The sequence below is a fragment of the Camponotus floridanus genome, unplaced genomic scaffold, assembly GCF_003227725.1.
Source record: "Camponotus floridanus strain SB8 unplaced genomic scaffold, Cflo_v7.5 scaffold4, whole genome shotgun sequence".
NCBI lineage: Eukaryota > Metazoa > Arthropoda > Insecta > Hymenoptera > Formicidae > Camponotus > Camponotus floridanus.
Window position 1 is genome coordinate 3,570,049 of NW_020229547.1, and position 18,603 is coordinate 3,588,651.

An 18,603-nucleotide genomic window follows, 5' to 3' on the forward strand; every position below is an offset into this window, starting at 1 on the left:
TCCTTATAAAGCATCTATAATATCACTTAGGGGCATCACAATATCAATTGGGGCACAAAGATTAAATACAATCATCCGCACTGTTCGGTAACGTTCGGTATCAAAAGTTGCATATGTATATTATCATCATTATTCTCAACATTCTTTGATATGTATTCCTGGATATGTTTATATATATATTATATATGACTCATACATAGTCTCACGTTTTCATTCACGCGATTATTACGAGATTACGACTTCGATTTAGAAAAAATATTGTATATATAATATATATATACATAGATGTGAAAGAATTATATAACTTTATGGCCTACTTAAACTTTAAAAGTTTTTTTAAATTCTCATTATTGTAAATAAGTTATTAATAAATGAATGTAAGATAACTTATTGGGAAATAAAAGTATAAAATATTTTAATGGGATTGAAAAATTAGAAAACCGATAAAAAAATAATACAAAAAGTACATTTAGACCATATTGAGTACAATTATTTTATATACCAAATATGTAAAAAATTTATGGCACTCTTTTTGCCGCATAAATACCTGTTCGGGGATAAATTCCGATAATAATAAACATGTGTACGATCCGATAGAACGAATGACTAATCAATCAAATAAAACTCGATCAATCGAAAAAATATATTCGTTTGGCGAGAATACGATTTCGGTTTCTATTTCGGATATAAATTCGAACATCAAGCATATGTCGCACTCACGTCCAATCAGAATGTAAACAAAATAGTTCTATTTTGTTGCGAAGACCTATCTGCATATGCTTGTCTTTACCGATACGATATAATTTTCAATCGTAGAAGCAGATATGCGCCACACCGTGTGATGATTAGTATCACGGTCAGCGCAATAATATCATTCCAGAATTGGTCCCCCTTCAAAGCGATATCGGAAAGAAATTTGGAGGGATATCTATAATGACAGTACAGCTCACCCTTCTCCTTGCAATCTAGAATTGGTCTACCAAGACCATAAATGGCTCCAATGAATCTGCGAAAAGAAATTCTCGTTTTCATGAAGGACATAAATATTATGTTTTAAATTTATACAACTCTTTAAATCGCAATTATATCATAATTATATATTTAACATTTATTAATTGCTGTGTATCAAATTATAAGTAAAGAATAAATATAACACAATGGAAAACAATTCTTACCCTTCTAAGCCGTATCTTAAATAACTGATATGACTGCCCCATTTGAGATAGTATGGTAGATCGCGTATTGAGACACCGAATCCGGAGAACATCATCAATGGTACTGATAGTGTCGGTCCCATAAATGTTCCATTCTAACAGTCAAAATATTTTCATCAAATTTCATTTAGAAAATTAAATGCGATTTTTATATCATTCAAAAATCTCATCTCGATGAATTACTATGAATAATTGTAAATAAACGATGCTATCAATTTTAGGATGACATTTGGAAGAATAACTCGTAAAATTAATATCCTTAAGTTAAGAATGTAAATTAGAAATATAATAATTATTATAGTAAAATTTTACAATTTATTAATTAAATGCGAGTATTGTTGTAAATTATAATACGATGACAATTCTAATTAATTATTCACTCACCACAACGTTAAACACAGCGCCTATCATGAGACCGGTACCTTGCCCTATAAACATCACCAACATGCTGATAGTTAGAAACATGAAGAATCGAATAAACTCCAATGGCTGTGCCGACATCAAGTAGATGATTAATGAGAAAATGATGCAGCATGTTATCGAAATTGGCACGTCAATTAACGTTATAGCGGTGTAGAATGCTTTCAAGCTGTACCACCTGTTAAAATGTTCCTTTACCAAGATAGATATCTGCATCGGAACTGTAAGTCAGAAACAATATTTAAAAAAAATATATTAAGCATTTTCATACAGGTTTCTACAGTTACGATTCATACAAACGGCATACTTACACGTCACTATAGTAAGCATCATCGTCGTCATCATGTGATGCATCAAGATTGAGAAGAGGAGATTGTAGTTGTCTAAAACACGCGAACCATCGGCACCGGATCGGAAGAAAACCGAGCCCAACATTAAACCAACGATTATGTTGACCCCGATGCGTAAGTGTGTCAATGTCTGCGAACAAAAATGCATACAAATACATTTGCATTCTTGCATTTCCAAAAATGATGTTACAAGAGTGACACTCGTATATAAAAATTAAAAAAATTTTTTATCGCATATTTTCGAAATTAATTAGAGAACCCTAGATTTCAAAATTGTATGAAAAATAAGATGCGATAAAGCAAACACAAAAAATTAGGATATTCTACGTAAAAGCTTTTTTTCTATTAAGTCATTCGTCAAACACTCAAAAAATTAATTTCGCAAACATGGTAATAATTTGTTAAAAAAAAGTATGACGATAAGTAAATTATCAAATGATTTTTAAAAAAATCATTTGATAATTTACTTATCGTCATACTTTTTTTATCGTCATCTCTTATTCTAATAAAGTTTCACGACAATTAATTCCTTAATTTTTCCTGGTAACAAATATTAAAAATTTTAGATTTTCCATATTTTTTCAGGCGACAAACTCTTCGAATAAATATAATTTATCTTTTGTAATAATCTATAAACTGCAATAATTTAAGAAAAAAGAAAAACACACAAAATGTGAAAGTAAAACTAGATTCAACGTAAAATTATTCAATGCATGTATTCAAATAATTCTAAAGATCACAGATCTTATTAATCTTACTTTAAAAAATGGTCTTACAACTACAGCAATAATTTCTTGCGAAAAATTAACTGAAGTAGATAAATAATTAACAAATATTGTAATATCGCATATATTTTTCACTTAATCAATCTAAATAAGACAGAATCTATATCAGTATTATTAGTGAAATTTAAAAGAAGCCTTTTTTTGGCGTCTATTCATATTAAGGCTAATCATGTTGTAAAATTTTACTATGATACACAGAAAAATAAGGTGCTAATTAAGTCATTAATAAAATGCAAATATCTCTACCGTATCTCTTTTACACATGATGTAGCCTCTTCTTAGCAAGATTTTGATTTGATGACCGAGATTGGTTGCATGCAAACTATTGTCGGCAAATTTATTTGTCAAAGGACGTGTCGCTGAAAGATCATTTATATTAATTAATAGAGATTCCATCACAATTCACTGCGTAAATAAATCTATTTTTCGTTAATCTATTTTTTAACTTACCTCTTAAACTTCTCGCATCCATCAGATCTACCGAATTTTCAAACCACTGCAAATTGCTCCCATTTTGCGATCCTTTTATCAACGTACTGATTTTATCTTCGCCGTACTCTCCGCAAGCGAGTTCAATGACTGCAAACGCATATTTCGCAATATTATTTCAAATTAATTAATCAAATAAATTAATATTACTATTATTCTATTACTCTTACATTGTACAGAATCCTACATATATTTTTGCTTTCGATATTTTATAAAATCATGCGTTTTTGAATTTTATAAAAGTTTCTTCATCATCAGTGAGATGAAGAAACTTTTATAAAATTCGAAAACGTAACTATATTTATTTTCTTATTTGCTGTTCACAAATTCGAAGGTGATTGATATAGTAAATAAAATTTTTAATATAATTTTATAGAGAATTGCATGTCTCGAATTATTTACATTAATTATTAATTATTATACGTACTGTAATCAGCAGGATTATGATACATAGGGCATGGTAGTTTCAGACTCTCTAAATAAGGTAGCAATTTCCTCGTTGTTCCTTGATACAGACATTCCCCCTTCGCCAAGACATATACCTACAGAAATTTGGATTTTTTTTAATGATTATAAAGATTATTTTTTTAAATGATAAACATTATTCAAAAAATAAAAATAGCACATTTATTAAAACTTGTAATATCACATTATTAATTACATAATTGTGTTCCGTGCATCTCTTTGTAATGTAAAATTTTACAATATGTTTACTCACTTGATCGAAGAGTTGAAATAAGGATGCACTAGGCTGATGGATAGTGCAAATTATTGTCCTCCCTTGCCGTGCCAGTATCTTCAGTAAGTTTACAACTTGCATACAAGATGAACTGTCTAAACCTCTGTAATGAAGAAAAACGATAACGAATAAAAAAATATCTATATTTTAAAAAACAATTTTTTAGATTAAATAATCTACTCGAACATATATTTGTTACATATGTTGCATATATAAATAAGTTAACAAAGTTAAACATTCAATCGTGCTCAAATATGAAATATTAACGTTAATTTAGCACATAAATCATAATATTAATTTAGCATACAAGTCGTTAATGAGTAATATAAACATTGTCACTTGTATCAGCCAAGATGTAAAGTCATGAAATTACTTCAAATAATGATTAAATTGCGGAACAAAATAATAAACAACCTTGTCAAGTAATAGAAAAACCGCAATAATAAATTATATTAAATGCTGATTTAACAATTTATTATCGCGCACTTTTTTAATTAGCGGTTTTCTTAAACAACGTCTTTAACTATTCATCATTTTTTTCTCACTTTTGTTATTTGAAATAATTATATTTTATAATAATTCTATTGAAATAATTATATATAATTCTATTGAAATAATTATATTATTTTATTATGTTAATTATGTTTCATTATATAAATTGCTCTAACATAATATGCAAATAAGCATCGATTTTTTGCCAATCGAGAAAATGATTTCAAATAACTAAAGCGTATAATTATTTCAAAAAACAATTACACTATAAAAAAATAATAAAATTATGTTTATACTTATTGTTACTATTATGTGCAAGCATCGAGTTTTTGCCAATCGAGAAAATGATGTAATTATTTCAAATAACAATTACACGATAAAAAAATAATGAAATTAAAAATGTTATTTAATAGGAAAATTAAAAAAGAGCGATAATAAACTATTCAATATATTGCTAAAAGCAATAAGAATATCACTTTCTCTTCATTTCGCAAGATATATAAACCAGAATACATAAATCAAATGTTAAAAACGATGAAAAAAAGAATTATAATTATACATAAATGCGCTCATTGGAAATAAAATTTACGAACACATATATGCGATTATTAAAATATTGTTGATAATAAAATATGTTATAAAATTATTAAAATATTTAGATTAGATATTTGTTACACATGACGTTAGTATTTGAAGAGATTGTTTAATATTTGCGAACAGCTTACAATAAATAAAAAAAGATCAGACCAAGTGGAAAAATCAATCCAACACTTACGTCGTCGGCTCATCAAGAAACATCACCGTCGGATTATTAACTAATTCCAAGGCGATGGATAAACGTTTTTTTTGTCCGCCACTTAATCTTCCAGACCTCGTATACATGTGTTCATATAAGCCAAGTGTCGTAAGAATTTCTTCGATCTGAAACATATGTATATGATTTTTTCAAATTTTATATAATAAAATGCAAGTATATCATTCTCACTTCAATAGAAATAAAGAGAGGCAGAAAGAAGAAAATTGATTATAATAAAATTTAAATAAAATAAGTTTTTTATATATAAAATTGACTATAATAAAATTGAAATGAAATAAATTATTTATATATAATAGTGTAAAAGAGAAAAGAAGATCCTTTTATCTATTACATTACAGCTATCTGATAGTATCAAATTCCACGTAACGTAAATTCAATATTGATTCGAGATAAAGCATTTTGGTGATTTGTGCAGTGATTAATAAAATCTCACTTACGATCATCTCCTTTTCGTATTGCGATGTATTCGACGATAGTTTTAAATCAGCGGCAACTCTCATATTTTCGATTACAGTGAGTAGCGGTTCTAATCGATCGTCTTGCGTAATATACGCGCTACATCTGAAAATGCGACAGAAGTGTTAAAAAAAGAAATAAACATATACACAGTAAATAAATAAACCGATTACACAGAAATATTGATTGAAAAATATGATTGATGAAATATCTTGATATTATCTTCTCTTATTTCGAAATTCGAGACAATATCAAGATAAAATTTTCAAATAATTATTCGGATAATACCAAGACTAACATTACCAAGATTAATCTTGTCAAAATTAATGCCAAATTGGTTTTTAATAAAACTAAATTATTTATATTTGTAAATTAGACGAAAAAAGATCACTATATTATACGATTTTAATAAATTTTATTTAAGAAATAAAAAAAGAATTAAGAAATTTATATTAATAAATTTAGAAACAATAAATAAAATAAATAATATAACATTTGCACAATTATTTACACAAAACTTAGTTACACAAAATTTATATATATTTTCGTTATGAAAAGACAATGATGTCAATGCAACTCATACGCACAGAATACTGCGTATGTACATGTGCTATACGAAAAGTTTTATGTAATTAAATAATTGTACGTTTATAATTAAATAATTGTACGTTTTAATTAAATAATTGTACGTTTTATGTAATTAAACAATTTTATATTGCTTATTTTATTTATTTTAAATTTGTTAAATATTATTTTAAACAATTATTTAATATTAGATATAAATTGTTAATAAAATCGAGACAATGCAACTTTACCAACAAAAACGAGATTTGTACTACCAAGATTCATTCAAGACTAAGATTTAAGTTTTCGGAAGTTTCCAATATCAATACAATACTATCGAATTTTCAATATCAATGCAACTTTATCAACATTGTCTAATCTTAAGTTTTATTCAATTTTAATTAGAATCCGTTGTTAATAGATATTGTTGATTGCGAAAAGAGAGAAATACTAAATTCAAGACATCGCTACATGTATATAAATTTAATGACATATCTATTTATATCTAATTTAAAAAATTTGGATTTCGGATTTGAAATAAATAATATAATAAGTACGTATGTGACTTGTGTTATCCACTTACTTTCGGAAGGAATTGAGATGCCGAATGCGACCATTGATTAGTACAATACCGTCTACACCAGTTATACGAAAGCCAGATAAGACGTCGAGTAACGTGGATTTTCCCGCGCCAGATGGTCCCATCAGAGCAATCAGCTGTTTGCAGGGAAGTCTTCCATTAAGTCCATGCAAAATCTTTTTGTGGCCTGAAATTTTAAAAATTTAAGATCATTTGTGATACAAAAGCAATTCGTTAATATTCTGTAATAATTTGTAAAAATTAATTTAATTAATTTTTATCTTTACTTAATTATTGCAGTTGATTACAATCGTCAAATTATTGTCGCATTTCTAAAATATTTTTTATAAGATACGCATCTAAATTTAGCGAAAAAAACATCACTTTTCAGGAAGCAATAGTCAGAGAATAATATCTGTTTGAGAAAATTATTTTTATCTGAAAAAGAAAAAAGTACCTTTCCTAAAGCCGAGGTTCACGGTATAAGTGATGTTCTCGAAGATGATGTCGACCGATTCTTTGTCATCCTTATGCTCAATCTGAGACAGCGCTTCAATGTCCTCCCGTTTTGTTTTGGACGTGAATTTAAGATCGCCTGTGCAACGAGTCGCTGCCTGATTCGCGTTGATTTCCTGCCCGTTGCTCGCTTCGTGTATCAATACCTCCATCGTTCTATGCACTTTATATGCGTACCCGTTGAATGACAGGGGCGATTATGCTCGAACGATCATCTGTTTTTCCAATGGATGCGGACAACCTGGAACAAAGAGGAGCCAGCGAAGAGTTAGAGACCAGCGAGAATTCACAACAGCAAATAATCAAGTATATAAGAATAGTAATAATTTATTTTATGATTTATCTATGAAATTTGTGCAGATTATATGTTTTCATTTTAAAAGGAAATAGCTAATTAAAAATCGAGGTCAAATGCGGTAACTACTTTATGATTTTGTAACCAAGAATAAAATTGAGTTAACAAGTTTTCTTTGTTTGGCTTTTCCTTGATTTAATTGACAAATAATTATATTGCTTCACATGCTGTATGTTTTTTCTTTTTTTTTAATTACAGATAATTAATGTGGAGAAATTTATGTAGATAGAGGAACGATTAATATTCTTCGGTAATTTGAAGATGAAATCGAATATTTTATGATTAAGAATCGTTTTGTCAAAAAAAATTAATATAAGATTATAATTTAGTAGTTTTACAATATTTAGAGAATTTTATTCATACTATTATTATAAAGTTAATTTTCTTCTTATAGCACTAGTCATAAGTTTATATTATATAATAACAGATTCTTTTCTCTCTAGATCAAAGTACAAAAATTTATTTTCATTGACTAAATTAGTATAATATAAAAATAATTGATATTTATTCCTATACTTATACCAGATAATAAAAAATTATTAATTATTAGATAGAATATTACTTGAGTTGTTCGAAAAATAAAATCATAAATATTAGCAGCAAGCATATATGAGTATGTATTCGAACAATATTAAATAAAATTTGTTAATTGACTACAAATGTCCTCCTGTTTTTCTTCTTTTATTTTACAATATTGATAGTTTTATTAAAATATGACCCATTGCTCAATTCTTTATTATTAGTGCTAAAATTTTATTGTTAATGATAAAAGAATGAGTAGAGCGCGCAAGAAAATATTTATCGGGAAGTTCGCCAATTATTCGCTACGTAATTTATAGAGATATGCGTCACATCTCTTGAGTTCATCAATATGCTCATTTTTCATGAGAGCAAAGGTAATTTTATGTTAATCGGATGAATCTTTAGCTGTAAGTGTTTCTCACAATTATTCATTAATGATCTAATATAATATCTCATTCTGATGTACGATATATATAGATACATAAAAAGTCTATGGTCCATAGTCCATAGATCAAAAAATCCATGATACACAAAAAAATCATCCTGTTATTCCATGACATGGAAATTATTTCTTAATAGATTACGAAACAAGATTGAAAAATGAGTTTTAAATTTTAATATTTAATTTAAATGAGTTATAAAGAATTCCAATATTTTTATACATGTATATATACCTATATATATATATATATATATATATATATATATATATATATATATATATATGCCTATAGTTTATTAAAAGATTTCCAAATTTTAAAATTTCGTTCGCTGTATGCGTGTGTGTGTTGTGTGTTTTCTAGTATAAAAGTTCATCACACATTTAAGATAGACAAAGCAGCCTAGTAAATTTAAACAACACGAAAATGTGTCAATTTATTCCACATTTATTTAAATTTATAATAAAACAATAGTCATAACATATTAAATAAATAATTATTTAATATTTAATTTCAAAAATTACGTGAATAAGCTTAATTGAAAAAACATGATAAAAAACTAATATTTATTAATTGAAAAATTGATAAAAACTTAATTGAAAAAATGATAAAAACTACTATTATTTGAAACTAATATTTACTATTTACGCAGTCAAGAAAAAATTCAAACGTAATAGTATTTTATGATTATGCAAAGCGTGTAAAATATTTTTATTAATAATCGACTTCACATCAACAAAGTTGTATCACTTTAAAGTACTAAGTCCAGTAACCTTTGATGATTTCATCAACAAGAGAATCATCAATATTATCTAATCATAAGCGAATATGTAACATACCAAGCTAATATTGTCAGCTTTTATTCGATCATCTTTATTAAATCTTCGTGGACAAGCTGCGCACTATTCAAAATGGAAATCAACAGTAGTGTGATTGTTCAACAAAGACTCTATAATAAAAAGAGGAAATGAGGAAAGATAAGTTAAGAGATGTGTACGTAATTTTAGAATTGCGTCAAAGATGTATTATCGTAAACGCGTATCGAAAGAAAACTGTCACCAATGCGAAAGAATAATTTTTTATTATGCAATAATCCTTTCTCTCTTATTTGAGCAAACTGTAAACTGCGATAAGCTAAATACGGAGCAAAATATCTAGTGTACTTACACAAAGCTACTTCATAGGCTCTGACGTCATACGAATGAAAAAAGATAATTGCTCAATTATAAATTGTTCTTAGTAAATAATTTGTATTCATCATTTGCGATTATTTTTGCAATAATTTATATTCATCATTTTGCAATAATTTATATTTGCAATTATTTTTTAATGCAAAAATCACTTTTTGCATTACGTGTTCATTATTAAAACTCTGAAGATGTGAATCAAATCGCTCAATCATCCTTTTGAATTTTTTCACGTATCTCTTAATTCTCTCCAATCTTTCGAATATAGAAGTAATAAAAATATCAAAAAGTTAATTATACGAACAATATTAATATTTTATTGCCCAGAAATTTCTTTCGTCAACATCGACAAAAATGCATATCATCGCAAGCAGTTCGTTTCTTACAAGAAATTAAAAAAAAAATAGGTAAAATTTGCAACAAGGACAAATTAGGAGTCTTCTAAGATAAGCTATCGCTCTAAAATGCATTTTAACAACAAATCTGTTACAAGCGAGGTGAAAGTAAAGTAGAATACTTTTTAAAAAAGTTAGTGCAGAATGCATATAGCCGACAACGTTATGTGTGTACTTGTCCGTCAACTTTTACACGATTGAGAAAGTCTACGTCTATGTTCGTATGCGTTGTGCTACATTATCTACTAGACAGGAAACGAAGTAAATGTGCGACGATATGCGGTTTCGAACACGTTTCCCGATTCATATCGTCGCAATAAAATAGAGATAGCTTTCTATATTGAATTTTTTAAATTAAATTTGGAATATGATACGATACAATCGTTTCATTGAACATTTTTAATTCGATACAAATTAAAAGAACATGTGTGCGACATAGATCGGCAAAGCGAAAATTCTATATATCACTCTTTACATTCTTTTATTAATTGAAACTGCAATTTATATGTCGAATTAAATCGAAACAAAAATTACTATGCATGATTATGTGGATAATTTGTTTCTCGCATATATATTAATTTTGTCATATTACGTCTAATATTATATTTAAACATTCATGCAAAAGTATTACTTTTTACTATAGTGTTCTAAACGATTATAAGTTATTTATAGTAGTAATTAGACTATACTATAGACTGATTTATAGAATGATTTACGGTAATAATTTATAGAATGATTTACGGTAATAATTTACGCAAGCAGTAAAAGTTTTAGTAAGAATTTTTCTTTTTTCGAACATTTTTTCGAACAAGAATTTTTCTTTTTTCGAACATATGCAGTAATAAATAAATAATCTTTTAATTATCATGTTGTTATGCAGTAATGTTTCAATTTCACTTAATGTTATATGCAAATCATAAGTAATGAATTATTGATATGATTTTACTATAAATAATGAAATCGATACAGATCAGATGAAATCGATACAGATCATATTTACATTACTAAATGCAAATTTATAAATATTAATAGTAATTTTTTATTTCATGCATATTGCATATATATTCTTAACCTTGATCTTGTTAGTCTCTCTGACGTGTAACAAAATATATATGTACATTACTTTTTCAGACATTTCAAATTCATTCTATATCTAATTTTTATAATATAATAATAGTTAGAATTAAGATAATAATAAAAGTATTATAATAAATATATTTATTATATTAATTATAAATATATTTATAATATATTTATTATTATTTTATTAATTATAAATATATAATATTAATTATAAATATATTTTGGAAAAGATATAATTGAAGAAAAAAATAATTTCAATAAATTCGTTCCTGAAAAAATGGAATTTCTATTCGAAAGAATTATTATTATTATTAGAATTATTAGAATTATTATTATTTCAAAAGAACACAGTTTTTTTTGGCAACTACGATACTCTTATATCACGACTCGTTATCTGAAATTTTACGATTTATAAAAAGCAATTCTCCTCTCGATTAATATGCATCCTAATTTATTATGCGTACAAAAACATATACATATAATTACTCAACGCAGTAGCACTTTTTCTGAGAACATTTTAGCGCACATTAAGTAAGATTAAAACTATGAAAACAAAATACAAAGATATATCAAACTACAAACTCTTCAAAACAAACTCACTATTGCGAAGTTTGATTAAGAAATATTAAGCAAGGGCAGGCTAAAGAAAGAGATTCTTTTGATTGCGCATTATAAACGTTGATTTCTATTACCTTGACACGTAAATTCTCTTCGCAATGAATACAATATTCGAGTCGTACACGTCGCTTCAAGGAGAGAACGAAACTGTTCGATGTAACGACAATAGTCGATATGCTAAACGAACACGTTTGTCAACAATCAACGGAACAAAGGAAGATATGCCCGGTAAAAATCAATGACACTGAACGAATAGAAAATATCGCTCGTTATTATTGACGCGCATGTTTTGCCCCCCTCCGCCTTGATAAGGGATGAAAGAGGTTCGCGAGACACTATTACTCTTTATCAGCGCACCGAAATTTTCTCGAGAAAGCTTCTATTCAAAACCTTCTCCCATGTCCTCTTTAAACGTCATATTGACAGATAAGCGAATGATTAATTGTGTATACAGAGTGAGTGGTTGCGTGCAAAGTTCACGAAAGAGTGGTGGGGAAGAGAGATCCGGACCATACATTGGACTTTTACATCTCCCGGGAAAATTGCTTGATTAAGTTTCCTGTTATTTTATGCGCAATATTTTCGCTTTAAATGAATTAAGTGACATATTGATGCTATTTTATTTTGTTGCCCGATTAATTTGCGTCGAATATTATTAATACCTATTTATGAAATTGTCTGCAATTGTAGAGTGCGACAGGTTAATGAAAAAACAAATATAAACTTCCAAACCGTAAACACAGAAAATAAAATGTAGACTTTGATCTTGAATATTGATTAAATATTCATTAAGTATGATGATACATGGACTTTTTGTTCATCAGTTTATTACGTAAACGCAGAAACGTACGCATAAATTCTTAATTATTTAATAATAGTATGTTTCTTCAATAATGAAATACGATATTTCTTATAAAATAATTATATTTGTACATTAATAGTATTAATAAGTTTAGCTGTGAATAGAACATGCGTGCTTATTGATAATGCAGCTGCATTTGATAACACTTTTATATATTTATTGATAACATATATATTTATTGATAACATAGATAGAAAATACACACGAAAAGTAGTGTCCATTTCCTGTAAATTTTTTAACGCTGAATATAATTCCAGTTATCAAATTGCTCTATCATATCACAATTTTGAAAAATTTGTTACAGGAAAGTGATTAAATCATCAAGGATGTATCAAATAATTTTTTCATTTTTTAATATTTTGTTTATTCAACTTTCAACGTTTTTAAATCACTGAGTTCGAATTTAATATTAAAATTAGCAAATTAAAAAAAAAACAGAATCGATATAACGAAAAATTATTAATTATTAAATATTAATTATTAAAAATTATTAATTATTAATTATTAAAAATTATTATTTTTTGCCAATATTTATATTTGCAAAAATTAATACACTTATGATTTGAAGTAAATGATCTGTGTTAAAGATATATTTGAAACAATCTCCGGAAAAATATAATATTTACAATGATAATCGTGTTGTTTTTAAATTTTTAAAGATGATACTTATTGATAATGGATCTTTATCACAGACAAATAAAATATTAATACAAAGTCCTCGAATGAATCATAGTGATACACGTGAAGTGAAGATTTTCTATTTTTGAAAGAGATATATATAAAAAAAGTCAAGTATTGAATTTTTTGTCATCTCTTTCATCTGTCTGCGTGATGCGACCCTTTAGATTAACTTTAATCGTTTACAATTTTTGCTTTCAAATTATCGTGATATTTCGATATTTTTAAAACATTTGAAATTTTTTAATCACTTTTTGTATAATTAAAAATTATACTTAACATAACAGTGCATTTAATACTTATAAATGTACTTTTATTATAACGTTACAAAAATATACATAAACTTGAAGCATTGCAATTATGAAAAAGATTGAAAATCAACAAAGAGATAAAACGTTTGTTTTAAGCTTAGCTCCTGGCAAATTTTAATTATTTATTTCGTTAGAAATATATATAATTATATAAAAAATATTTGTATATTATAATAAAATATATAATTTCTTATATATAAGCATGAATATTCACTCTAAATCATTCGGATAATGATTGTCCCATTCGAAAGCACTCGCGTTTTTAGATATATTTTTAGCGGCTTATCTCTTTATAAAAAAATTCTATTAAACGATTGAAAGCCAGTAATTCGCCTCGTGCGGAAATACTATCGAACAATGACCTTTCGTTATAACAATGCGATTGCGGTAGATCGAACCATTCAAGAGTTATCTAAAAAATACTTATTGTTTAACCTTGAGAACAATGAACTTCGATGCAAAATAAAGATACATCTCAATAGTAAAAATAAACTAGCACTAAATAAGCATTCACATATTTTATTGTTATAATAAAGCGAGGGATAATTTCGTTGCATCAGTGCTAAAGGCAAACAAAAAAATTGCCTGTCTGAATGACTGCGAAATTATTTGGCGTGATACAAGTCATAAGTAAAAATAAGTGTTGAATGGATAGAAGAGAAGTGTAAAGTAGAAGATAATTATCACTTCGAAATAGCAAAAATTTAAATTTGTACATCAGCGGATGCGTTTGCGAAGAATTTATCATTTAAGGAAGAGATACCGTTAAAAATGCCCAATATTGAACATTATCTCTTTTTTTATTACACTCGCGACCTTTAAGATATAACATTTGATGTGGACATAACTTTAGATAGATAGAATATGGTCTTTGAATATCTCGACAGATAATTAATCGCACATAGTATCCTAAAATATTTATTTTTGCAATTTCGTACGAAAGAAAGCATTTTTCCCGCAATTATTAAATATTTTATGTACAGAATATTAATTATAATGTGTTTTCTTCGCAATTATTACATATTTGCGCAATAGAATGAATAGAATGTTAATTATAGTGCAATATTTTGAGAAGAACATTCATTAATCAACCAATCCGAATCTTTCGAGCAATTTTCTTGAAAAAAAAAAATTTACTTTTTGCCTCACTGTGAATAATAGAGAAAAAAGCGCCTAGTTTTTCAACAAAAAATAATCGAATAAATTTAAAATTATGAATATAAAATGGACACACAATTTTTCATGTATGAGTCTCGGTATAAATTAAAATTATACTAAGATTAAAACATTTATTACAAAAGTAGTATAAGTTTTTCTTTTTAAAATCAATTTAAGGAATTACTTATTTAATTTTCGAAATGTACTTAAGGATTATTTTGTGTATATACACACATACACGCGCATGCACGTATACAAAAATTTTACGTTCATTGAAAATGCGATAAAACAACTTGACTTGTAACTTTTGACATTTGGTAATCGTACTTTCAGCTTCTAATTACGGAGATAGTGCTGAGAAAACGTTTATGCGACACATCGAATATGGAACTTACTGATTGATAATCAAGTGAGTAGAATGTGAAAGTGTATGTATATATATATGCAGAATGGTCCTTAAGTACATTGTGAAAATTAAGGAAGTAATTTAAATGCTTTTACGTGAAGGAAAATTTATATAACACATTCGAATTTTTAATAGAAAACCTCGATCTCAATAGTCATTTGTATTCCATTAATAGTATCATTGATGTCATTCATGAGATTTTTCAATCATTTAAACAGCCATTGTTATTCACAAAATAACTGAAACTGTCTTGGAGATTTCAAAAAAATAAATCTTTTAGTTGAACATTGTGTATCTTTGGAACTAAAGCGTTTATAACAAATGTATATATAAATTTTTTCTGATAAAATTATCTAAAAGTTACACGTATACATACACACATATTTATATATGTGAAAAATTTTATGGATAATAATATTGCGTACACGATTGCGGAGTGAAACTGTGAAGCGCGTTCGTTAAAAGTAATGATGTACTTACGGGACATGCAGACCGTACAACGCGCTCTTTAGAATTCTCCCCAAGACTTATGTTAAGACACTAGGATGCGGACTGTCGACGATCGAGGAGTACCGACTTGAAGACACCGATTCGCGCTTTTCTTCCTCTCTCTATCTCACTCGACTTCCCCACCACCGAGCTTTTGTCAATCTTTCTCCTTTCGAGCGATCGCCAAATGCTCCCGAGACGCATAGTAAAGTATTTGCAATTTCATCTGTAGCTTGAAATATTTTTAATTCATTTTTTTTTAATATTATATACAGAGAAAATTAATGGATTTTAAAACAGTTTTATTCTATTCAAAGATATATGTGCCTTATGAGAGTTTCAACAACATATCACAGAATGTGCAGACAAGAAAATATTATTGAAGATTTCGGATTAGCACGGCCTTCTTTCAAGCACGTGTCAAAAACCGATATAAGATTAATTTCAATTTTTGATAAGATTCAATTTTTGACTGATTTGATATGTGTTTGAATAAAGGAATTCGGAGTAAGTTCTTCAATAATATTTTCTTGTCAACATATTCCGTGATATATATATATATATATATATATATATATATATATATATATATATATTAACTCTGATAAAACATTTTTGTTATAAAATATACGCACGATCATCGTAAAGGTTGATTTATAGTTATTTGAATTTATAGTAAATTGACATCATTTAGTAAATGATGAAATTATAACTAACTTATATAATTATCTTATATAATTATCTTATATAATTATTATTTAATGTTTGCTGGGATGTATGCAGTTTTAAATTTTCGATGACATGATGATCTTCCAAAAATTTCTCTTTATATTACACACACACACATATATATATATATATATATACATATACTTTTTTCCTAGTTCTGTTGCCACATTAAAATTATTGAGATTGATTAATGTGTTTCGATCTCGAAGATTGCCTGTACCTGCCGATCTTATTGATCCGGTAATTTTTTCACACGTTTATATAATAGCTAAAATAAGACATTTATATAATAAATATATTTATATATATAATTATATATTTATATAATAGAAAATACAAAGTTTACTGTAATACAAAAGAGACAAAGTTGTAAAACGATAATCTTATCAACGTATATAGTCCAAAGGTACAAATCGAATGTGCAGCGAGTGGTAACGTTGATCAATTGCGCAATACATCTCGATTTGATGTATTATTATTCATAAATGTGCATATAAAGATAATGTATATTACTCGTATCACGATAATTGAAGTAGCTAAAGGAGATATTTTTTATAATTTTTGACACCGCGATTTTATAATCTCTGGGAATGCTGTGTGCTTGAGAGCAAAAAAATTAATCTTCATAAATAGAAGCGCATATCTTTTTATTTCACATTAGTTTATAGTTGTTCTTATCGGACAAAATCTGATAATAAATGTTGTTTTTTTTCTTTTGTATTTACAGATAATTTACAAATGTTTTTTTTTCAAACAAACTAACAAAAAAAAAAATAAAAAATCAGGAATAATAAATTATACTAATAATAAATTATACTAGTCACTTTGTAGCTTTTATTCCATATGTCATTTGTTTTAAATATAATAATAATCTTCTCTTACTTTAACATCGACGAGATATTATATCTTGGAATTTGCCCGTGTGAAGAACACATGTGTTCTAGCAGTACATTATCTCTTTTTTTCCACTTTAATGTTTTCCGGACTTTTGTTCTTGTGTTACATATTACAATATGATCTAGTTTACTCTTTCCGTTCTGTTTATCTTTTACTTTAGCTTCATTTGATCTTGGTTTATTTTGTTATGTGACGTATAAGTTGACATATATCATTTATATCAGGTAATTTTTCAAAAATATTGTTACGTTGCATGCGTAATTAATAGCTAATGAACAGAAAAATAGAAGCCTCGATTGATATTGCGAGGTCATAGAAACTCCGCAGCTGTTATATTACTTTAACTAATTGTAAAACACGTATTTTAGCGTTGTGTGTGCTTTTATTCCTTTCTTCGAATTTTTATTCGTTTCTACGATTTGAATAAAAAAACATCTGTAATATACATACATATATATATATATATATATATATATGTGTGTATTATAGATGTTTTTTTTATTGAAATCGCAGAAATGTAGAAATGAAATGTTGAATAAAATGCGTATTTTAGTAACAGCCACGTGCGAGATTTTTACGATTTCGCAATACTAATCAAAGTTTTCATTCATCAAGATATTCATACATATATATATATATATATATGTATATATATATATATATATATATATATATATATATATATATATACATACACATATTATGTAATACGAATATATTATATGTATGAATTTCATATTCACGATCCCATTTTTGCAATTATATAAAAGTTGCCAAGATATACGATTTTTATAATAAATTTCTTTTGCGCATGGTTGAAATTTTACATTTTTATGGCATATATAAAATTGTTGTTGAAGAGAATATTGCATCTCTAAAGTATGCTAATACATGTTCAGGCAAGATGAAGTAATGTTACATCTTAAAGTTACATGTTGAAGATAACATCAGTTTTGCATTGCAAATGTTTCGTTTCTGCATAAAAAGAAACAGTGCCGTTGATATTGTTAAAATGTAATGTATTCCTTGTAATGTAATATCATCATAAAAA

At 26.9% G+C, this 18,603-nt stretch overlaps 1 protein-coding gene across 2 annotated transcripts; it reads right to left on the reverse strand.

Annotated features, from left to right (window-relative positions):
• Positions 1-431: 431 nt before the first annotated feature.
• On the reverse strand, positions 432-16,075 carry LOC105259587 (ATP-binding cassette sub-family G member 4). 2 transcript variants are annotated; one of them, XM_011271614.3, is made up of 13 exons: positions 15,918-16,075; positions 7,364-7,663; positions 6,910-7,093; positions 5,744-5,867; positions 5,265-5,410; positions 3,977-4,100; positions 3,686-3,800; positions 3,220-3,348; positions 3,016-3,128; positions 1,946-2,114; positions 1,599-1,855; positions 1,176-1,309; positions 432-1,006 (listed from the first exon to the last, which is right to left on the reverse strand). In XM_011271614.3, exons 2-13 carry the CDS (start codon positions 7,572-7,574, stop codon positions 787-789), a joined length of 1,926 nt encoding a protein of 641 aa, XP_011269916.1. In that variant the 5' UTR covers positions 7,575-7,663; positions 15,918-16,075; the 3' UTR covers positions 432-786. The 2 variants fall into 2 exon arrangements, with proteins under 2 accessions (XP_011269916.1, XP_011269918.1); XM_011271616.3 differs by lacking the exon at positions 15,918-16,075 and adding an exon at positions 12,097-12,263.
• Between the last annotated feature and the right edge of the window lie 2,528 nt (positions 16,076-18,603).

What these genes read in the sequence shown, in the direction of transcription:
- LOC105259587 (XM_011271614.3), bottom strand. Translation starts at nt 7,574, where the DNA reads ATGGAGGTATTGATACACGAAGCGAGCAACGGGCAGGAAATCAACGCG. An exon ending in AATACGAAAAGGAGATGATC is followed by an intron (nt 5,411 to 5,743) that starts GTAAGTGAGATT and finishes CATATGTTTCAG; the next exon opens with ATCGAAGAAATTCTTACGAC. An exon ending in GGATGCGAGAAGTTTAAGAG is followed by an intron (nt 3,129 to 3,219) that starts GTAAGTTAAAAA and finishes ATGATCTTTCAG; the next exon opens with CGACACGTCCTTTGACAAAT.